The 23,564-nt window shown below is 42.0% G+C and overlaps 1 protein-coding gene across 1 annotated transcript in view; it reads left to right on the top strand.

The window, feature by feature from the left end:
- Positions 1-21,008, top strand: part of KSR1 (kinase suppressor of ras 1) — a gene marked incomplete at both ends in the record, with an annotated part of 69,163 nt that extends 48,155 nt beyond the window's left edge. Inside the window, 18 exon segments of the mRNA XM_082008661.1 lie at positions 81-228; positions 2,361-2,815; positions 2,817-2,820; positions 5,849-5,909; positions 6,996-7,079; positions 7,645-7,706; positions 7,813-7,919; positions 8,237-8,405; positions 9,673-9,714; positions 10,696-10,750; positions 11,465-11,510; positions 12,573-12,952; positions 13,878-13,974; positions 14,779-14,912; positions 15,366-15,497; positions 15,789-15,924; positions 16,287-16,420; positions 20,930-21,008. Coding sequence (XP_081864787.1) covers positions 81-228; positions 2,361-2,815; positions 2,817-2,820; positions 5,849-5,909; positions 6,996-7,079; positions 7,645-7,706; positions 7,813-7,919; positions 8,237-8,405; positions 9,673-9,714; positions 10,696-10,750; positions 11,465-11,510; positions 12,573-12,952; positions 13,878-13,974; positions 14,779-14,912; positions 15,366-15,497; positions 15,789-15,924; positions 16,287-16,420; positions 20,930-21,008 — 2,325 coding nt within the window.
- Between the last annotated feature and the right edge of the window lie 2,556 nt (positions 21,009-23,564).

Here is a 23,564-nt window from a genome sequence, read left to right as displayed (position 1 = left end):
TAAAATACATCAGAATAACAAATGACAGTCTTATTTATATATACATTAAAAAAATATGTATCATCTTTTTTTTTCTGCAGAGAATACCAGAGGAGCTAACCTTAGATGCCTTACTAGAAATGAATGAGTCAAAGGTGAAAGAAACAATGAAGAGATGTGGTGCCAGAGATGAGGAGTGCTCCAGACTCAATGGGGCACTGAGCTGCTTACGGAAGGTGACTGAATCAGGTACAGACTGCCTTGTTCTGTGGAATTAGTTTCTCCGCAATGTGGCCCTCATCCTGCTTCCTTTCATATGAGACAATGCAAAAACCTCTAGAGAATGTCTTTGGGTATATTCTGTAACCAGTATCAGGCTGTGGCTCTTGGATGTATGTGAAGTTGCAGTGATCAAACACATCTAGAGCTGTGGATTGGATTTGGTTTTGATAGCCTGTCAAATAAATACATAAATAAATAGAAATAAATGTATGTAGAAATATCCTCTCCTACCTAATAGTATATTCTTATTCCCTCTCTGTTCAGAGTTGTGTCTAATGCTGCAATTAATCCTCTATCATTCAGTACACATATCCTTGACCTAATGAATACAACTAGATTGCTTGTAGGTAATCCCCTCCCCAGATATTGCCAGCTCAGAGAGAAGAAGGTGTAATTCTGTTTGGCATTACTTTGCTCAGAAGCCTGAGTATTGTTTAGCTCAGTGCTTTGGAAGAGGAAAACATTGCTGTGACAACTGTTTATCACTGTGTAGCTTGTAGTGTGCCAACTGATCCACTTCTCTTCTAAAACCGCTTGCCTCCTGCTATCTTACTTTGCTAGCATTGATAGAATCATTAGGCAAATTCCAATACCAGATTCAAGAGCTAGAAGGAATCCTGATTTACCTTGAAATTTTGGAAAGAACGGTACTGTGTAATTAGAAATGCATGTGTTCAGCATGCAAATGGATCTCACCAAGGTATTTAAGATCAGTCGAACTCAAGATTCCCAGAGCACTGTTTCACCGTCTTCCCCTGTCACCTTCCCCAGGCTGCTTTCAAAGGCATTGCAAAATCTGTTTGTATGAGAGTGTTTCTCTCAGCATACTGGTACTAACGTGCATCAGATCTTTCTTCGTAGCAATCATCAATTTGTCACTGAAAAGTGATGTTTCCTGTTGGTATTATGACAGCTCATACCATTCACAAATCATAAAGATTAGTTAATGGAAAAGTCAGCAAACAGCTCAGTTTCATATTTCCTTTTTTCTAATCTTTCTTGTCCTGGGCTGTCACATATTTTCCATCCATACTGTGGCAAAGCCAACCATTGTTCAGAAGTCATGACATGCACTTATTATAAAGAAATTACACTTCAAAAAATCCAGGTATGTCATCGCTTCTCAACCACCGTCTGGTCAATAGGACATCAGGGCCTGAAACTTTGACTTTTCACCTTGATTTAAGTCATTAAGGACATACTTAAAATTAAGCTACAGAGTTATCCTGATGAATTAAACCTCTGAAATTATCCCAGTGCTTTCCTGCTTTGTTGCCTGCAGGCCTTTGTACTTTTTTTCCCCATTTATACACAGAATTGGTCTACAGGTTGTACTGGACCATTCTGAACTACAGTGCTAGGCACTGTAGAAGGCAGTGCTGGGCTCCACCAGCGATCCAGCAGGCTGTGGTGGTTCCTTTTTGTCCAGCTGTCTGTCCCTTGTGCAGCTCTATCCAATACAGTCTGAACAAACACAGCAACTCTGTGCTGAGTGCTGCTGCTGCCTGTAATTGAACATCAGTGCCCCAGTACTCCAGGTGTCAGGTGAGTTCTAGGCACTGGTTACATGCCAGAGAGGAAGGTGGCCAAATGACTATCAGGACCTCGTAGATACCCCTTATTTCCAATTTAATGGCCTTTCTCACTTTTAAGAGGTATTTAGCAGTTCTCTTGGCTAATAGAAAATAGTTTCCTCTTTTTACCAAAGACCAGTCTAAAAGCAGACAGGTTGTCAGGTTGGATGTACAGATTTTCTCAACAGACTGGCACCAAATACACATAGGCTTGCACGGGGATGTGGATGCCTGTTTTATGCAGGTATGTATATCCCGCGTTCTTCAGCGGGGCCCAATCTGTTAAAACTCAGCCCATCTTAGAACATAGGACCTGATTTTAGCTTTTGAGATACATAGCTACAGATAGGAAAGAAGGGTAGTTACTGCTATTCTCATATTAAAGGTTACTTTAGTTGATGTCTTAGATGGGTGTCAGGGGAGGAGACACTAGGCTTGCACCTTGGCTAAAGCAGCATGATGTGGTACATGTATATATAGTGGCTTTTTTAATCAATCACTAACACTGCTACGGTTGGTCAACAGGTGGGGAGTTAAAAGATGATGTGCTGATGAATCTTTCTGAGGCACGCCGAGAAAACAGCTCTGCAAACACGACCGAATCCCCTTGCTCCTCTGTGCCCTCATGGACTCCCTCTGCACTGCACCTTCCCAAGGGCAACAGCCAGCAGGCACGTTCTGTGTCAGTATCTACAATCCCATCTTCTGATTGTGGACCTATCTATGCAGAAAACCTCCTGGACCCTTTTGCATTCCCTGCACACAGTGGAAGGTTAACACCAAGGACTCCTCATAGCATCACCATCACTCCACCAACCACTCCTCAAGCCAAGAGACGGCATAAGTTGAAGCCACCACGGACTCCTCCTCCCCCTTGCCGGAAGGTTTTTCAGCTGCTACCTAACTTTCCAACCCTCACAAGGAGCAAGTCCCACGAATCACAGTTGGGAAACAGGATAGATGAAGTTCCTCCAATAAAGTAAGCGTGACATTTCCTCCTGTGCCTCAGCCACTGGTGGAATGTGTTCATACCAAAGGGCATTCAGTGCTCCAGTTCTGATTCTGTGTAAAAGAGCTGATGTCCAGTTGCCTGGTCATGGTTTCACTGTAGTCTGAGAATCTGTATCTGTGGGATATTCTAAGAAAACCACAAAACCTGCTTGTTAATAGTGTACTTTTTTGAAATTTATTTGAATGTATTTGAAATCACACCTGCTGTGGAGGTTGCAATAGCTGCTGCTATTAAAGGGCCCCAACCAGTTTTTCTCAAGCATCTAGTAGCCAGTTCCACATACTATAATTTTCTTCTGTCCTTAAGTGTTCCTTACAGTTCAGGTGGCTGGTATCCTTTTATGTTTTTATCTTATGTTTTAGCTGCTAAATGTATTTAATTATATTTGTTGTTTAGTATTTTAGCTGCTAGTGGGAGCTTTAAAATACATTTATTACAGTATAGACAACTATAGCTCCATAACAAGACAAATGGTCTTAGGCTGTACCTTTTTTTGGACTGATGCAGGCTTTGACATATGCTTTTTTTGGGTAGATGAGATGAAAGGCATTAATCTAACATTTAACTAATAGCTGAAACTAGGAAAGAGATGTGCATTCGAGAGACCCTGCCTATCCCTAAACATTGCAGAAGCTTGGATGAGCATCCAAATTCTGTAGAAGGCACTGGACCATTACAACTTACCTAATCTGGAAGTGTTCGAAGAGCCTGTTATACTTGTGACCTTTTTGCCAAAACTACATTTTTTCTATAAGGAAAACTAGCCCAGCTCAGAATGGAGTTGAGCTTTTTGGATGTGAGCATTAACACCAAAGGGCTGTGCTTCTGATGCTGCAGTGCTGTATTGCCTGCTGATTGACATGAAAGAGCTCATTAGAAATGTGTGGCCTTGTAAGCAGTACAGTATGCTTCCACACTGTGAGTGCATATGAAGTATATACTAAAACCTGACGATTGCTAAGCCTCTAAGTGCAGCACAGTAAGCATGTGTGGCCCATGTACAACTTTGTTTTGAAATTCAGCGATAAGCACCTGGTTCTGCTTTGATCCAGGTCCTATTGATTAAGTCTGATAGGAAGTGCAAAATGGAGCACTTCTGTGATTGAGGCACTTCCGCGGAGCCTGCCAGCTGACTGAGTTGCGCAGCCCCATTTAACGCTTCTCATCTGCAAGCAAAAATTCAGGTGCGCTCTTGTATGCTTCACTTTCAGGCTGGAGCTGGAGCTCTGCGCAGCAAAGACATTTGTAGGCAGGAAAATATTGGCTATGCAGCAACTTCAGGAGACTGTGCAAAACTAGAGATGTTTGTAAACCTGACATCAGATGCTGCAGGAAGGAGTTTCTGTTCTAGCAAAGTGTGTAGCCTGTCACATGAATAAGAATGTCTAAAAATAAACAATTTTTTTTCTCTCTCTCTAGGTTCGGTAAGAGATTTTTACAGGGCCATCTTCATTTCAATCCTGAGAGAGAAGAACGTGTCCTTGACAAGTATCTGTTGATCATCCCTGTGCAGCCTCTGGAGGTCCTCAACAGGGCCTTCTATTCCAGAGTTTCTGTTAACTTTAACAGGAGCTTGGCCTACTGAAGAACTGCAGGATGTTTACATGTTTTTTTTGTACTTGGTATTTCTTCAGATGACAAAAGCAAAGAAAATGAATACTGATGTTTAAAGGGCTAAAGGAAGGGGTTTGGGTGTAATTGCTTGTCTGTGACTTCAGACAGCTGTTATTGGTGCCTCTTGATACTGGAAATAACTTCGTATATAACCATTTAGTTAACCATCTTTGGATATTCATTGCCAAATATCTCTGTAATGAAATTAGGCAATTGCAACAACCTTCTGAGGAACACTTCAGCATGTGCTTAAGTGTGGAATGCTTCCCCTGATGTTGATGGGTCTATTCACATGTTTAATGGCTTACAGGACTTGGACGTATGTTTTTTATCCAGGGATGTATCAATGCCATTTAGTGTTTTAGCTATCCTGATGTAACTATGTGCGTCTGTCTCAGACACAACCTGTAACCTTCGAAGCTAATGTGGAGACATACAGGCATCTTGGAAAGTGTCTCAACTTTTTATAAAGTATAAAAGTCCAAATAAGGATGTTATAGCACCACACATATATCTAATGCCCTTTAAAACAAAAATCCCAGGAATTACTTTCAGAAATGAAAAAGTATAGAAAGAAAGTTGTAAAATGAAAATGCAAGCAGAAATCTGAGCATTTCTCTGTGGAGAGTGATAGAATTTATGCAATAAAAAAGGCATTAGAATAAATTCAAATAGAAGTTAAGAATTTTGGTGCTTCTGTGCATATAGTCATATTGTATATTTTAAAATCTATACTGTAGGCACTTTTAAGTCCCATTCAATTCCAAACGTTTTTACATTCACTAGGACCCTTCAGTAAGGATTTAGTCATCTTAACTGATGTTAACAGCCTTAACAATCTTAACTGTGGTATTATGATTAATTCAGTTGACTGTGCATTTGGATGGCCACACTCGGTCAGCAACATGCCTTGGAAAAGCAACTAGTCATTCCAGTCTATTCTAAGATGCTGAAGACCACAGATGCCTTTAAAAGTTCACTGGAATAATGATAAAAAAGAATCTGGTGCCATCTAGGGTCAAACAAAGAGACCATCTTTTTGTAAGCATTGACAGTGTCTAGCTTTGAAGCTGTGTTGATACTTGCAGATTTGAGTTTTCTCCAGATTTGCAATATGGCTATAGATTTAATTCAGGAAAAAAAAAAGCCTTCTTTTTATTAAAGAAGGAAGAATTATGATTCTACCACCATTTCCTCCATATGAAAACAAATAAAAGAGTAGTATCTGGTAGCTTTACAGCAGAAGACAAACCAATCTCAGCTGTGCTGCTAACAGTGTCATGGCTACCAGGCCTTATCTATGACAGTGATTGCTTTGTTTCTGTCTAGACTGGTAAGCACGCTTGTGAGTAATGCTTCCCTAAAACATCCTTTTGTTCTCTATCAGAACTCTCCCAAGGATCCCCTCAAACGGTACGAAGAGACTTTGGCTTAGCTGTAACACACAGGTAAGCAAGACATGCGGTGGGAGCCACAAAGGAAACAAACCGAGGGGTCAGACTGGGACAGCATCCTATCTAGTGTGTTTGTGGCAGTGACAACTCTAAGATAGGCTTGAAGTTGGGTCAGGTGCCTCATTTGCCAAGTTCAGCCTCAACTCTGTATTTCAGCTTCATTTCTTTTTAATACGTCACTGACGTGTCCAGCACTTGAAATCTTTTTTACAAAGCCAATTGACTCATGATTCCATAATGACTAGCGTACCAGGGGTAGCAATGTTGTATATGGGGTGACAGGACCAAGCATGCCAAGTGTGTAACAATGCCTTTTCCAAAGGGAAGCTGCTCCTTCCTTCCTACATGGAAAGGGCATATATTTCCCTTTTCTTCCTTGTAGCTTCCTGCATCCCCCCTTTCTAAATCCAAACCAAAACTGGACTAGCAAGTTCTAATGCCAAACCTATCCGCTTAAGTTTCTGGTAAAAGGGATAACGTTCCTACCACCACCATCCGCCATAAATTGAGTCCCAGTTCTACAAAGATGTTCAGGTGAATAGAGCCAGCAGCACATGAACGTCCTGCTGAGCTGAGGAGGGACACCAGCCACTGATGGGTAGCACGTGAGCATGTGCTGCCTCTGCATTTGGAGTGTGTGCTAGCTGCACACTCTCAAGAGTACTTGCTTGTTTCATGAGGTGAAGCTCAATTCTGGTTTGAGGGTTTTTTTATGAAAAGAAGTAATACTCTATCACTTGGGTATCTTTGCATGAGGCTTCAGGTGTGTAATTGCTGAGCTGCAGCTTTGAGGACCTTCTAGAGATGTGTGTACATGCACACCCTGTCTCCTTGTCAGAGACACCTCTGAGCACCTCTCAGCCCTGTTCCAAGAGTGGAGAACTAGCAAGAGGCCAGCAGAGCTGGTGCCATCCTTCTTTCAGTTGCTTTTGATCAGAAAAGTGAGAAGTCTTTTCTGCAGCACCACTTGCCCTTTTCAGAAAGGACTGAAGGAGTATAGCCTGTCTCTAACTACCTAAAAATGTTATTTTTGCTTTAGACACCAGTTAACATCATTTTTCCCCTCTTGTCTCCACTTAGGTTCTCTACAAAGTCTTGGTTATCTCAAATTTGCCAAGTCTGTCAGAAAAGCATGATGTTCGGGGTGAAGTGTAAGTACTGCAGGTGAGTACACAGTGATGATCTTTTTCAGAAGAACTTTGTATTTGATTCATTAAAGTTTGCCAGTGACAAGTATCTCTTGGTGTGATGCACTCTTAACAGTGGCATCATTTTTTCAGTCAGCTTCTGAACTGGCAAAGGAATGCTTTGGCACAACTTCTACTTAGGGTGTATGAACCCAGTTTATTTCCCTGCCACAGGCTTCCTACCTGATCATGGGCAAATCTTGTGGTGGGAGCTGGATACCTAAATAACAGCAAGGATTTTAGTTCTTGCTTCTCTGTCTGGGTTGTTAGTCCAGAGCACTGAGATTTTAGTGCTTCACTGTGGATGAGAGTCAGTGAAGGTAACTATATTAAAAGTAAATCAGATGCTAAGATATGTATATGGCTTTCATTAGCCTAATGACACACATAATAGGATTCTTCATATGCATGCATGCTGCTTTGGGGGCTGCAGCATTCCAGAACTCCCTCTGAGATTAGCATAAGAATTACAAATTAAGGGTAGGCTTCCTCTTTTTGGGAAAGAACAAGTTGTTATTTAACATGTAATGTTTCTCTTTCAGATTAAAATGTCACAACAAATGTACTAAAGAGGCACCTGCTTGTAGAATATCCTTTCTTCCCAGTAAGTAATTTTCTACAAGTTCTTAGCATTTCAATGCAATGATGGCATCACAAGAATAAAAAGTCTGATTAAAGCTTTTTTCTCCCTTCTGCAACTTGTTTTTCAGTAACAAAAATAAGAAGAACAGAGTCTGTCCCTTCTGATATCAATAATCCAGTAGACAGACCAACAGAACCACAATTTGGAACTCTTCCCAAAGCACTAACTAAAAAGGTACATGGTGACTGAAGTGAGTCTTGTGTCTGTAAGTCACCGAGGAGCTACAATAAGGAGACGTGGCAGCAGTACCTTGCTGGTTGGAGCAAGAATGGCACTTTGAGCTTTCGCTTTGCAAGGAGACTTTGATATGTGACATTTTCTCCTTGTAAAACATAGGTCGTGCACAGCTCCAGCTGCCTACTCACTTAGAAAAACTATGCTGTGATCGAGGCTAGGGACAGCTTTCCTTTCTCTGTTGTTCAATAAACATTGAGGGGAATTCTTTCTTCCTTTTTATTGTTTTCTCATGAGTGACTTTCCTTCCTGTGCAGGAGCATCCACCAGCAATAAATCATCTGGACTCAAGCAGCAATCCTTCTTCTACAACCTCATCCACACCATCTTCTCCGGCACCTTTCCAGTCTTCCAACCCTCCCAGTGCAACACCTCCCCCAAACCCATCTCCTATGGGTCAGAGGGATGGACGATTTAACTTCCCAGGTAAACTTACCTTTTTCAGGAGACCTCTGCCAAGATCAGAAAGGCCTCTATGCAAGCAGAGGCTGACCAAGACTTCATAGTTGGTTGCAGGTTTCTGAATACATCGTTGTGTCTTAAGCAAGGCGTGAATTTATATCTTGTTACCTGATAAAAGAAAATGGTGTGTTCTTAAAAGTTTTTAAGTGGTATTGGCAAGACAACTTTGCAGGAGACAGATTATTAAGGAGTGCTGGCACCCTTCTTAAATGATTTGATTTTTCTATTTTCCCCTTTTTTGAAAAGGACTTAAAAAAAAAAAAAAATTTCTCCTCCCTTTCCTCATTGTATTGTAAAATGCATCCTCTCTGCCGTGTTCGGTCACCAGTGGCTTTAAGTCATGAGTAAGTTGATTGCTAGAGCAAAACATGAAACTGAGAACTGGGATGAATTACTTCACCAGTCCCTTCCAAAAGGTAACCAACAGTCAACACTCATTTTTAAATCATTGACATACATGTATGGTGGAGAAGAATTTACCCTACATACTTCAAGGACCCAAATGTACGGTCTGTACCAAAGTAGATAGAGGCAAGGATGTCTGACAAGGGAAAAGATTTATGTAGTGAGAATAAATTTAATTCCTTTGATCTGGAAATGAAGTCACATGCTGCTCACTAGCTGCTACATCTAGCCTTCAACACGGCTATATTTTGCATCAAGCTTTTAATCTGTGAGTGAAAGTTGCTATTTTAGCCTACTTAAAAGGAGCAGAAGCAGAGCCAGTTTAGTACAAAGATTCTACTGCAACTACTTTGTATTAGGACATACTGCTCAAATGAACTAAGTAAAAGAAATGCTTGCAGGTGGCTCATGAGCTTCAGCTTCTCTGGGTGCATCTCTGAAAAGCTGAAGACATGAAGAGAGCATTTAAGCACCAGCTTTTACCTGGGCCTGCCTTTTAGTATTCCCCGGTTCTCTAAATATGCTTCTGCCACTTGAAGTCTGAATGTGTTGTTTTCCCACCGGACTGTTTGCTTATTGGTAACATAGCTTTCGTTTGATAAGTATCATCTGTCACAGTCTTCCATAAATGCATGTGCTGAAATTCACCCCTCAAACAGGCTGATAATCTACTAATCTGTTTCTCAACAGTAAGTTGGGACTAATTCATTGAATGCATATGGGGCACTTACTGATGATCTTCTAACTTGTTTGTGTTTGTTTTTTTTTTCTCCTGGTAATTTTTTTGCTGTTCTTTTTTTTAAAAAAAAAAAAAAATTAAAAAAAGCTGCCTACTACATTCAGCATAGACAACAATTTATCTTCCCAGGTGAGTTGATTGTTTTAATTCTACTAACCAGCTTCTGCTGCCAAAAAGTAAATTGTTTGTAAACTTCTGCATGCTGCCCAAGAACAATAATTCTGCTTTAAAAAAAAAAAAAAAAAAAGTATCTAAAACAATTCAAACTTGCTCTTATCCCGGTATATAATTCAGGCCTCTGTCTCCTAATATGAGGTAGCTATGTTATTTATATACTACAGTGAAACTCTGAATATTCAGTTGTAAAACAGTAGCTTTCTGCTGTGGAATTTATACACAGCCATGTTCTTTCTTTAAAAAGGCTTGCTTTTAGGGTTATATACTTAGCTAGTATAAATGGACACTGTCAGTTCCAGAGTGCTGAGCTCACCTTTATGAACTGAGGCTCTTGCCTATAGGATTTAAGAATAATGAAGCACTATTCATATGTGGATTTGGATATACAAACTTTTCTCAGTCAGCTGTTCGTGAACCCTTAGAAACAGCTTGTTTGTTTCCAATGTGAGAAATGATGATGTAGGATGCCAGGTACAGAGTATTTATTCTGAATTTTGGAAGGATTTGCAACCCAAGCTGAATTTCCTGTGCACTGGTGCCACTGGACAGACTAGGTGCAGTTGGAATACATGACCTGCAGTATAGATTAATTCAAATGTCCTAGTTCTGTGAGGATTTAAGTATTTCTCATTGTCCAAGGCAACTTGAAGGCATATGACAAGTTCACAGACAAGGACTGACCTTGAAAGACATTACAGATAAGTAGGTGAATGGGAAGAAAAGTGGGCTTGGTCAATATACGGGCATGAAAGTACTAGGAAAGATAAGCATAGTTTTAAAAGAATAGAAGTATAAAACTGTATTTTCTGTGGTTGAGTTCACTTTATAATTCCTGAGTAAGAACCAAATTATTCACTATTGCAATGTTAAAACTTCCAACCTATAAGAGATTAAAGTGTAAAATATGTATCATAAATATTTCTACTTTCCCAGAAATTCCTAGTCCTGCACAAATTGCACAGCCTCCAGAAACATCTGCAGACACTAAGTAAGTACAGTTTTAAATACTTTTTTATTTGCATAGTCTTTACCTGATAATCTTCACATTAGTCTGAAAGCGCTATGTTACTACTAAAACTGAATTTACAATCTGAGAACTCACGGGATTATTTTAGTCAGCAAGAGTAATACTGGTATTCGCCGCTTTATAAATCTGAATATGATATTTACTTTAAATGGGACACTAAGAAGTCCACGCCTGTGGACTTGTCTGTGCATTCTGGAGATCAGAAAGGTCCAATGAAACAGAAGTTACGGAGTCTTATGATTAAAAGAGCATGTCACTTAGCTGTAAGCAAGCATCTTTTTAAGGATCTCAGTAATAGGGCATGCAAAATGTTGTAGCCTCCATTGCCAGTACTCGCAATTTCTTCTCCACTGTAGGTGTTTCAGTAGTAGGAGTATTCATTACTGGAACACATCGTAATAAAGCAGCTATGCCACTGCCAAATCAATTCCTGCTGCTTAATCATTGAAAATCACTTCAAAGTCTTTGTCCCTCATTTGCTAAAGTAAGCTTTGAAAGTCCTCCTCTTAAGTGGAGCAGTAATTGTATTTTTCTCTGACCTGCTGTAATGCTATCAAGATCTGTTCTCTATTTGCTTCCTTCCACTCCACTAATGGCATATGTAGCAGCTCACTTTTCTAACTCGGGTGGATGTGCAAACATTATTTTCACTGTAAACGTGTCTTCTCTTGTTAGTGCTCATGAACAGCCAGACACAGATGGAGTTGAATGTGAAGCAGAGGTAGGTTTTCTGGTTTGCCCTTTTGTACAATCAGAAATGCCATGTTGAAAGTGCAATAAAAAAGTTGCGGCCCTGGAATTATGGGTGTAGACTAGCTGTGCCTTACCTCAGTTCCACTGAACTGTTGGTACTGCAAAGATCTCAACTGAAAATTCATGGTTTCTGCAGCTAGGCTGAAACATTTAAGTACTTGTAATAATACTTTTTTTTTTTTTTCTAATTGGGCTAAGAGGATATTTTTCAGACTTCTGGCTCACTCAATTTGGTGTGGCTGTTTTTGCATTACAAGAGCTGCAGGCCTACTGCTGGAGCTGCAAGGTCTAAATGCTCTGCAGACCTCAAATCTGCAAGTAATGCATGTGTAGGTGCTACCCGTGGTCACATAAGCCCACGCTTACAGGCTTTGCTTTGCGGGATCTACCAGGAGCTAATGTTTTGCATAGGAAAGCCTTCCCATACCTATTCACGAGACTGATTTTGGTAGTGCCTAAGCACATGTTCAGCTTGTAGTATGAACACTGAAATGGCTTTCTGCTGGGATGAGTAAACCTATCAAGATAGATAGAAACAATGATTTCAGCAGAAATTACTGGAATTTGGATTAAGCTTGCTGATTTTTGGAGCATTTCTTGCTAACAGCAGAATTTTAGTAATCACCAAAACCGAAAAACCCCAAATCCACCTACATTTCTTTAAAGAACAAAGAGGTTCATGACCCTTCCTTTTAGAGTGGTCTTGTAGTACTTTTCCCCACACTGAAGGCCACATCCTGAGAGGTGCTGAGTCCCTAGATGCTAGTGCTGGTTCTACAAATTTAACTCTATATGGGATAAAGCCTTTCTTGTCTTCACCTGCATGCACTGACATACAGAAGATGCATGTCTTTTTGTAGCCTTCTGAGATGACTTTGTCCTGTGAGGTGTATTTCTAGAGCTGTAGTCAAATGTGTACATTCGCTCCCTTGATGTTCTCTCAAAGCAGCCTTTGCTGCTGGCTAGTAGACTGCTTCTGCCTCTCAGATGGGACTGTCAGCATATGTTTCCCTTCTTGTTTTGTAAACAGGTGGAAGAACCAGAGCCTAATAAATCAGAACCTGAAGATGATGAGGATGAGGTGGAAGATTTGCCAAACAGACGGCCACACTTGCAAGGGATGATTTATCGCAAACCTAGCCAGACCAGCGTCTACCTGCAAGAGTGGGACATTCCCTTTGAACAGATTGAACTGGGGGATCCTATTGGCCAAGGACGGTGGGGGAAGGTTTACAAGGGAAAGTGGCATGGGGAAGTGGCCATCAGGCTGCTGGAGATAGACGGGAACAATCAGGATCATCTCAAGCTCTTCAAAAAGGAGGTGATGAACTATAGACAGACCCGGCATGAGAACGTGGTACTTTTCATGGGAGCATGCATGAACCCTCCTCATTTAGCAATCATTACCAGGTGAGGATGTAGCACCTTAGTATTATTTTTATATCTATATTATATAGATAGATAATATTAAATTTTTTATATATTAAAAATAAATGTCTCCCTGCATTCAGGAGGTGGCAGACGTGAATGCAGTCTGTGTTGCTCACAGTTTTGGATACTAGGGTTGTCTCCTTTTAGGGAACACATAATATTTTTTGGCAATTTTCTTTTTATTTTTAATTCTTAAATAATAAAATTCAAAAAGCAGGAGGAAGAAGAAATCTGGAACAGGCTGTTCCTCTGTTGTTTCCTTCCAGATGGTTCCAATCCAGCAAAGTGACAATAAACCAATGTGTGAGGCTGATAATGCAACAGTTACCTGTTCCTTTCTGTTCCTCTTAGGGACACTTGCTGATTAGGCAAAAGTGTTACTATTTTTCTCCTCTCTTCCTTTTTCAGTATTTAGTTGCATTGAGGATCATTTAGCTTAAATAACAGCTTTTTGGGATGTTCATATGCAGGTTGAATTTAAGCAAGGCCACGGGCATGCCATTCTCATAGTCTGGCAAGGAAGTACTCAGTCATTTCTAAATGCTGGTTCCAAAAGAATTTTCCGGCTTAAGTGCCCAGTAGCACCAGCAGAAGAAGCTGGTGCTCAGATTTTGAAAACCACAGATGTCAGAGCAGCATAACAACTGGGTCTCTGAAGAAATACATAAGCATTTGTTGCATATCCTTGAGCATGCTTTAGCAATAGGTCTTCTGTACATGTGTACACCCACACAGATGTAAATCAATTGGGTCCTTAAAGTTCTTCAAAATGGCATTTCTCAGCAGTGGAAGAGGGCTGGGATTCTGTCAACATGATAAGAAAACCAACTGAACGTTCAGTATTCTTATTTCCCTCCAGTATTTTAACGACCTTTCTAAGGATTGTTGTTCCTCTTTCCTGTAGCTTCTGCAAAGGAAGGACACTTCACTCGTTTGTAAGGGACCCCAAGATATCCCTGGATATTAACAAAACCAGGCAGATAGCACAGGAAATCATTAAGGTAAGGGTATGTCATGCTAACAGAGACATCTGCTTTTTGGGCAGTGGCTCAGCAAGAGTTTAGAGGCTGCACAGCTGGACAGGTTCTGTAAATCTCAATAGCCCAAGAGGGTATTGCAGCAGGAGGTACTCAAAGCTGGCTGAAAAAAAGTGCTAATTTAGTGGGCAGTAAACTAAGGGCCTGTAAGGAGAGAAATAGAGCCTTTGCTCGTCGGTAAGGGGCTGGGAAGGGAGAATTTAGATAAAGGGGACAATGAAGAAAGGTACACAGGACAGGTTTCCTTCCTGGTCTCTTCTCTTTATGAGTAGCTGCAGCTAAGTTAATGCATTCTGAAGTAGACGGCATTTTCTCCCAGATTTGCACAGTGTTTCCTATGCTCTCTTTCAGTATTTCTCAACTGAAGAAGCATTTGTAAAGCTATTCTGTTCTTTTCTGGCAGAAATATCCTGTGAATTTAGTGAGCAAACTTGTGTCAGTTGTTCATTGTTTCTACACATGCAGACTTCTTCAGAACTGTAAAGTCCACAGCCGCTTAATGCTTCAACCAAGAGTACCCTTCCAGCAGCCCTACTATGCAGAGGATGAAAAGCAATTCAGAGGTTGAGCACTAAGCTAAGATCTGCTCCCTTGCAGACTTCCCTTGCACCCTTCCTGGATAAGTCAGACAACTGCCCTGTCCCCACTTACAATTAATCATTTATGCTGGAGTTATGAGAGTAAATGTGTATTAGAAAGCAAAAGACACCCAGAGTTAGAGGCTTGTAAATAATTTAAAAAGTTTACGTCTCTGCGTATATTTCCTAGGGCATGGGGTATCTTCACGCAAAGGGGATTGTACATAAGGATCTGAAATCCAAGAACGTTTTCTATGACAATGGGAAAGTTGTGATCACTGACTTTGGATTATTTGGAATTTCGGGTGTGGTTCAGGAAGGAAGGTAAGTGGAGGTTTCAGTGTTTGGTCCACTTCTAGAATGATAACTTATTTATCATTTTTTTGATGTTATTTATCAAATAGGGAAACATTCTGATGCGTTACACAGTACAAGTGAGGAGTGATGATTGCTTTAGTACATACACACATTTTTGGAATACACACTTTTTCTTTGGGTTTTTTTTTTTTTTCTTTTTTTTAGCAGAGTTCTTTCTACAGTTCCCGTAGCACAGAGCTAGGAAGTTATGTACAGAGTAAGACTTGGAACACAGAACAAACAAAACTTTAAGTCCAAGAGTGAGCTGGAGAGTCAGGCTAAGACTTGGGCAAGAAAATTAGGAAGGAAATGTCAGTGAAAACATCTGAGCAAATAAAGTCAAGGCATTAGGTGAAGCACAGATATGGTCCATATGCTGCTTCTTGGTTGAAGTAGTAGTGTTCCTTCTTTTGAACTCAGGCGGGAGAATGAATTGAAGCTGCCTCATGACTGGTTATGCTACCTGGCCCCTGAGATTGTTCGTGAGATGGCCCCTGGGAAAGATGAAGACAAGCTGCCTTTCTCCAAAGCTGCAGACATCTATGCCTTTGGGTAAGAGAGGAACACCTAAGAGTACCACAGGAGCTTGCTAAATGAGATTTGTTACAGACCTGAACCTTGCGAGTCAGTGGTCCCCTTTTCTCAGACTCGGGATTCTAGCTAGGACGTGTTTTTCTCACCTACTACAAAAGTCATGGGTGGGAGGTGTGTGGGGTGGGAGCGATTTGCTGCACAGCCTTACACACCTTCCAGAGCTTATCTGAAGAAATTGGAATAGTGTCAGGGTTTTGTATCTTTCTCTTAAGAGCAGGCAAAGGCTTGATTTGTCTGTTGATGTTGCAGGACTGTGTGGTATGAGCTCCAAGCAAGAGAATGGCCTTTCAAGAACCAGCCTGCAGAGGCGCTCATCTGGCAGATTGGAAGTGGTGAAGGAGTGAAACAAGTCCTTGCAACTGTTAGTTTAGGGAAGGAAGTCAATGTAAGTACTTCAGCTGCAGGAATCCTTCCATACAGCTATTTCTCAGGAAAAGAGAGAGCTGCTTAAAGAGGAGGTTTGTTTTACTCAGGTTATATAATACTTTTCTAAAGATAAGGGCAGGAGAGAGAACAGATCAGAATGGGACACCAGGTTAGATACTAAGCCTCTGCCCATAACTGTCATATAGGAGAGGACATCCACCAGTATGCAGGATACTGTTTGATTGTAAGAATGTGCCAGAACTCTATTAAACACTATCTCTGGCTGGGCTCGCACAAACCACAGTGCTCAATCAGTTGCTTGGTCTGCACAGTTGACCTGTGAACTAAGTGGAGATAATGAGCCACAAATATCCTTTGCAGGAAATTCTCTCAGCGTGCTGGTCATTTGATCTCAGTGAGAGACCTAGCTTCACTGTCCTCATGGATATGCTTGAAAAACTGCCAAAATTGAATCGTCGGCTCTCCCACCCAGGGCATTTCTGGAAGTCTGCTGAGTGAGTATTTGCTGCTGTTAAGAACACTTACGCCACTCAGAATTTGCTAGCTGATCATTTCTGTGCTTTATTTTGCCTTCCTGGAGGCTGTCAAACCTCTAATGGGAGAGTAACAGTGTGCTGTTCTACTTTTCTAGTTAGTCGGAAATTATGCAATTAAGCTCGCATGCTTCGGACAGTTAATTTTTCCTACTTTAACATAATCACCTCCCTCCTTCAGTAGATTACTTATGCAGCTTTATGTTTGGTTTCAGAGACTGTCTACCAACAGTACTGGAAGGGGCCCACTCTGACCCCAAGGTGGTTAGAATTTCCCCTGTAGTGGCTTGTCAGATCACGATACTTTTGAAGTCAGGTTCTGTGTTGCAATTGGGGAAGAAAAGTCTCATATGATCAAGCATCTGTAAACTGTCAAAACTGGAAGAGATCCCCCAAAACACCTGGTTGTACATCCCACGGCATCTGTTACAATGGACCAGACCAGAATGTAAAACTCATTCCAGTTCAGAGTGGATTAGCATAAAGCCAGAAGGCCTAAAACTTTCAGCCTCCCTTCTCATGAATAACCTGTCACTCTCTGAGAAGGACTGTTTCCACTTCCATTTCTACCAAGATCAAGTGGAAGCAAAGCAGGTACAATTTCTGGAGCCAAGAGAGAGAAACCCCCACCCCAGACCAGTTTTATGTCAGTCGTCTAAGGCGCACTGCTGAACGCTGTTGCCCCGAGTAGCTCTGATGGACCTCAGTTAACAGGCTGGGCCTGCAAGCCCCAGTGAAAGACAGCCAGGCCCGTTTCAGGAACAGCTCAGAGTTTCTGTTGGGCATAAGGGTACATCTTGGTGACCTCAGTGTTTTTTCTCGAAGTCTGGGGGAGATCAGACATGTTTCTGACCACTGCCAATTTACCACATACTTGCTCAGTGTTTATTTTCATCTACTGAACCTCTAATCTTTATTTTCTCTTTTTTCTTCTTTTTTTGACGTTTAACCTACCCCTTTCTTTCCTATAACCCTTCACTGTCTTCCTGCCATACCTTATCATAACTAAATGCTTCTGTTTGCTTGTGTGGCGACTGTCATGGCATTTTCGTGTGGCTTGTTTGGGGGGTTGGTTGAAAATTTCGCCATTTGTCTCTCGTGCAATGTCCCTAATATTTGTACTGCATCCCTGATACGTTACGATATCTAACAACTTGAAAATGCGGAATGCTTCTCCAAGACTGGGCCTTGTCTTTATACAAAAGGATACTATTATCAGCAAAGATTGAATGCTTACCACCCACTCACTGATAAGTAGAACTGTCTGGTATTTTTTCCTTACACTAGACAGGTGTGTAGATATAGATCACAGCCCTCATTTTAGAAAGGTACAACAAAGGGTTGAGATAGCCTTACATTTGGCAGTTGTTCTTTGCATCATGAGCTACTGCCTCTGTGCTGTGGCACATAGTTGGGAGGCAAGGTGTCTTCCTGCGCCCTGACCACGCACTGCTCCAGCAGAGCTGTCACCGCTACACATTGCTCCTTGTGGTTTCAATTCTCTACGTTTTTTAAAACAAAGATCTAAGGAGCAACCAACAAAATCTGAGCTAAAAAACAAACCTGTGTGTAATTGCTGCTTATCTGTCCTTCAGTTTTAATTTAAGAGCCACAATTTTTTTCCCTCTTCTGGCCTAAAGCATACTGAAGCCTATTTCCAGGCACAGCTTGCGTTGGCCAGATCTATACCCATGAGTACATGCTTTTCCATTATCCATTCCTTCAAGTCACCCAGCTTCACTTATGACATTTCCTCCTATTTTTTTGAAACTAATCCTCCCTTGCCTCAAAGGAAGATTGGTGTAGTTAAGTTGTGTTATGTTATGAAGACAACAATTCTTTTGCCAGGAGATTTGCTTGATACAGCAGTGTCCTTTGGTAATATTTTTTCCCTCCTACAGAAACACACTGTACTCCAACACTCTGGTTCTGTGTGGCAACACTTTCATGCCCTCATTTCTCTGTACAGTAAGATCCACTCGCATTGGGTCATTAACTCCGATGACTGATTTGACATCTTTTCACCTACCCAACCAGACGCCACAGAGCAGACTGAGCGCCCAGGCTGCCTACGCATTCCCATGCAGACAATCACGCTCTTGTGTTGTCCTCTAACATCACACTGGAAATGAACTTGAAGTAACGCTTCCCACTTGGGCAGGCAGTTCGTGAGAATGCTCAATTCCAGAGCAATTTGCCAAGTGATTATTTTGGATTAGTGTTTCCATAGGGAGTTATTCTTGAACAGCTTGTGGAACTGCGGAGCGATGTCTTATGTAGTAGCTACCCTAATTATTTTCCCCTGGGTAGATGGACTGACACCCCCCTCCGCCCCCACAAGTGGTTCATGTCAATTTGCATACATTAATACTTTTTCTCTGCTCAAAGCATTTAATAGGGGAGAAGTACTTTAAGTGTCAGTATTAATTATCAGCAGTGACAGCTGAATTAGTGCTCATAGAAATGAAAGTGCAGGCAGCTCAGATGGTGTTTATACCCTGCAGACCATTACATTCAAGTCACACTGGGGAGGCTCTCTGTAGCCATGCTGGCCAGAGACCTACTCAGATTCAAAACCCACTGAAGACATGTTCACATCCCCTCTGACTGCACTAGCCCCATGCTTTATTCTGGTGTAAGCTTTGTAATATGTAGTTCTCAAGGGCTTGCTTTAAATAACTGAAAACTAACTCTCATGGTGTCTTTTTCCCTTCCCTCCCATATTTCTTTGTAGGTTGTAGCTACTGATGCAATAACGGGCTCCACCTTGCATGTTTCCATGTGTTGTATCCTAACCGGCAACTTGGACAATCACCTTCCATTTAAAAAAGCAAAAACAAACCACGAAATTAACCCATGGACATAATCAACACTTTATCCGAACTCTCCTTTTCTGCCTTTTTCCGCTTGGTGTGGGCTGTTAGCTTGAATAACAACTCCTGTCTGCAAGAAGTTACTGTCTAACAACGTGGCCACCTTTCACTTCTGAAGCATTTCAGCAGGCTGTCACTTCCTCCTGGAGGGGTCTCCTGAGCTGCTCTCTAACTAACCAGGTGCAAGCAACAGCGAGTGCTGTGTGTCCTGCCCAGCAGGCCGGGGTCTTCTGAAGCTGGTGTGACTGGTGCATGTCCTGCACGTCTCACGAGGCAGAGGGGTGCAGTTCCCTAGCTGCAGTCTGAGGTTATGCCTGTCATCCTTAGTGCTGGGCTGTGGCTTTGTGACTGGAGGTAACGGGTGCATTTTCACAGGCACAGCCAGTGACTGAACCCTTCACTCGCACTGCAAACTAAAAAGAGAGAAGGGCCAGACTGTGCCGGGTCTCCCTTGGGACCAGAGCCAGCACTGAAGCCAGGGTCAATTTTGTCGGGAGCTGGATCAAGCTGGTGCAGTTCCCGAGTGGAAAGAAGGACAGTCCTCGCTCTGCTCGTAGCAGATCCAGTCCCTTAGCCTCCTGAGGACCAGGCCACAAGTGGTGTCCAGAACTGGCCCACGTGGATCAGCTGGGACCAACTGCAGTGGTGTGTAAAAGAGGAGGAAAGCACGAGTGTCCTTCAGTTCCCTCTCCCCTTGCAAATCTAGTGCTTTGAATTTTATCATGTGCTTCCGTTTACATCCCCTGTTCAGCAAAATGTCAGACTTAACATTAGGAGCTTTGCAGAATTGTAGGTAACACAGCAAACATGTGCCTTTTTAGAAGAGGTCTTTTTCATTCTTTGCCCATTCACGATTTTGAAAAAATACCTTGTTTCGGAGGAGAGAGGATAGGGACAGCGGAGAACATGCACCAAGAACCAGGGAAGTTTCTACTGTCTTCAGTGAGGACAAATACACCCCCATACTCATTCTCTCAGAAGGTCTCCTGCAAGAGCTCATGTATTCAGGCTCTCCGCCTTGCCGTCACCTGCATATGTGTGTGTGTGTGTGTGTGTGTGTGTGTGTGTGTGTAGGAAGGCATCTTGAAGTGAAAATGGTTCTAGCTATGGTAACAGTTATGGGGTGAAGGAAAAAACATCTTTATGCACTTGCTACAGTCTATGAAGAGGAGCAAATGGGTTTGGTTTGGTTTGTTTTTTTTAACCAGCTGAGGTACTTTGTTAAAACACCCCTTTCCCTTAAAAAGAAAATTGTCAGTCACTTTTTCTTTCCCCTCTACTTCAAGGAAACCACGTGCCCGCTGAGAACAAGAGTCGGGCTTCTACCCACCTTAGGTACTTAGGAAAGCCTCCCGTTTCTCCTATTTGAGGCAAATGAGCTTTGTGCTATAGGTTTCCACTGATGAGGTTAGCATGAATAAGTTCATGTGTTTGCTGCTTAATTACTTAAGCCTCTTTTATGGGTGATCTGAAGTTGTATGAGATCAGAATCTAACCCATTTTAGTTCCTTTTATAGGGCTGTAGCTTTGTAAGAAAAATTAAAAATAAATAACTCTTTTCCTCCTCCCTTCTCCTTTCCCTCCCCGCTCTTTTCAGCATTAACAGTAGCAAAGTTGTCCTGCGTTTTGAAAGATTTGGCTTGGGAATCCTGGAACCAAGTAATCAAAAGATATAGCATGGTGTGTAATGTCTGTGATACTGTTGTCTGCCTACTTACACAAAGCATCAGAAATCTTCACTAAATCTTCCAAGCTCTGAAACTGGTGCAGCCACAGCTGAAAGCCGCACGACCATCGATTCACACTCCTGTCTTGTTTGCAAAATCTGAATTCTGCCTGAGCACCAGCGGTTATTTAAAGAATGTTTACATGATACTTTTGTGTGAACTATATTTTTTTAAACATAATAAATAGTGAATCAAGTTTAACTACAGCCATTCTCAAATAGCACTGAAAAAAAGAACTATTTCTAGTTCCTTCTTGTGTCTGTGGTAAATAGGAGCTATCTTCTGCCTTCAGAGCATTTGCTTTCCCTAAGAGAAGTGGAACTGGCTTGTTTCAGAATGGCAACGCATCTAGTACAAGGGGTTGGAGTTGCAGATTGCATTTTCCTTTCCTTAAGGTAAAAATTGATCTACTGCATTGTGATTTGCCCAAAACAACTGTTGAGCTCTGAGGTTTGTTTCTGCAGGGTTTGCCCAAGCTCTGGGTTACCTTGAACTACATTACACTAGTGCAAATCTACTTCTGATAGGAGAGTTGCATATCACGTAGGCTGTGTCTCAATTAAAGACTCGAGCGCTCTTCTACACAGAACTCAAATAAAAGCTGCTCCTTCTCATGCAATCCTGTAGGAAGCTTAAGACCTGCTAGCCTTTAAAAAAATACAAACATGACTTTTGTTACACAGAGGCCAAATTCTTCTTTTGAAGTTTTAGGCACAAGTTCTAGTCCCCTAAACTAGCAGCCTTCCTGGAAATAAAACCTTCTTAAATCTCTTGTTAAGAGATTGAAAGTCATCCCCCCCCACACAGTGTTGCTGGCTCCTACAGCTGGTGACACTGAAGTTTGCAAGCTGCTTTAAAAAATTCAGGACTAAAGCAGTTGTTTTGAGGAAGACTAAGAATGACAAATCTTGCAAACAGGAAAGTCGTATCTTGGTCTAGAGGACCTGACTCAACCCAACAGCTCGGACTTGATTCAAAGGTTAATTTTGAGGCAAAAAAAACCCCAACCCACACCCCCTCTCCAAGCTGTCATAAAGGATACATCCAATTACTGCATTTAGGCTGTGGATGCATTATCATACTTGCAAGTGAATTGCAAGCAGTGTTAGCAAAGGCTCCCTTGTGCCTCCTGCTTGTACTCCTCTGCCTTCTGGCAGCTGGGGCTGTGGGAGGGCCCTCCTCATACTGGGAACATTCAGATCCTTTCCCTCCTTATAGTACTTCATTTTGTTGACATAGTTTATTAGGGCTCCCTGGAAGTCACTAAATTTCATTCCTCTGTAAGGCAGGCAAAGGGACAGGTGCTCAGTTTGGCTACTTACGGGTGGCTGACTTTTTTGTAGAAAAATAAGTAAGTGGCAGAAAAAATTCCTGAGTTCTGTTGAGCAGAGAGCTTCACTCCTATGTGCAAGTCAGTTATAGTCTCTTACAAATATTTTGACAAATTGACTTTTTAAATATGTCTCGATATAGAAAAACTGGGTTTGGTGGTAGCCAAGCATGGCATTGCGGTACTCTTTTGACCTCCTTCCTCTCGCCCGCCTTTATAAAGCAAATAAACCCCTTCCAACTATGCTGTATTTAACCTACACTGCTTGGTTCAAGACTTGCTACTCTATGTGCTCTCTCAGTAATTTTGTGTCAGCAGTTTTAAGCAGAAGTTGTTTTCTCAGCAAGTGCTGCTTCAATAACAACAGCACAACACAAACTAGAGCAGGGAGAAATGTGCTGCTTTGCACCAGTGACATTACGAACCCATTGGCCGAAACCCTCCGCAGGCGTCACTGTGCATCTTGCCTTAGAGCAGAGCAGGCGCTGCTGCTGGATGCAAATCGTGGCTTTGTAGCCTGCTGTTCGAGCAGCCCTTCAGCTAAGGCCGTGTTTGAGGGTGGCAGCAGCCTCGGTGTGCTCTGCGTCTGCATGTGTAAAACGGGTCCTGAGAACTGGGACACCCAGAACTTCTCAGTGAGGGAACCGGTCACTCAGCTGGTAAATGGACGGTGTTCCCTCGCCTGCTCATCAGCAGCAATGCTGCTGAGCAAACATGCAAGACTGACGCTGGGGAAGCAACACCTTGGTTTTTTTCCCCCCCCCGAGACGGCTGGCTAGAAGAAGGACAGCCTGCACTGGATGACCAGACAGATTAAAATAAAATAATTTTAAGAACCAACAAAAAACTATCTAATCTCTCTCTCTCTCTCTATCTCCATTTGTCATTGCTACGACTGCCCTCAGGTGTAATTCAAACATTGTCTGTGAAGACTCTTTCCAGACACTTTTAGGCAGGGCCACTCACCTAAAACTGGCTGTCCAAGTGTGCTGCCCAGGGGTGCCCCATGGGGAATATTGTCCTGCTGCCCTGGTCCTGGGCACAGGGAGGGTTTCAAACCATCCATGAATCATGAGATTTGGGATTCTGATTCAGCCTGACCTTGGTTTTGTGCTTGACACCCATAAATTGCTCTTGAAAGCAAAACCCAGCCTCCTGGACCCAGTGTATCGGAG

The sequence above is a fragment of the Phaethon aethereus genome, assembly GCF_964289735.1.
Source record: "Phaethon aethereus genome assembly, chromosome: 19".
NCBI lineage: Eukaryota > Metazoa > Chordata > Aves > Phaethontiformes > Phaethontidae > Phaethon > Phaethon aethereus.
This window is presented reverse-complemented; position numbering and strand designations above follow the sequence as displayed.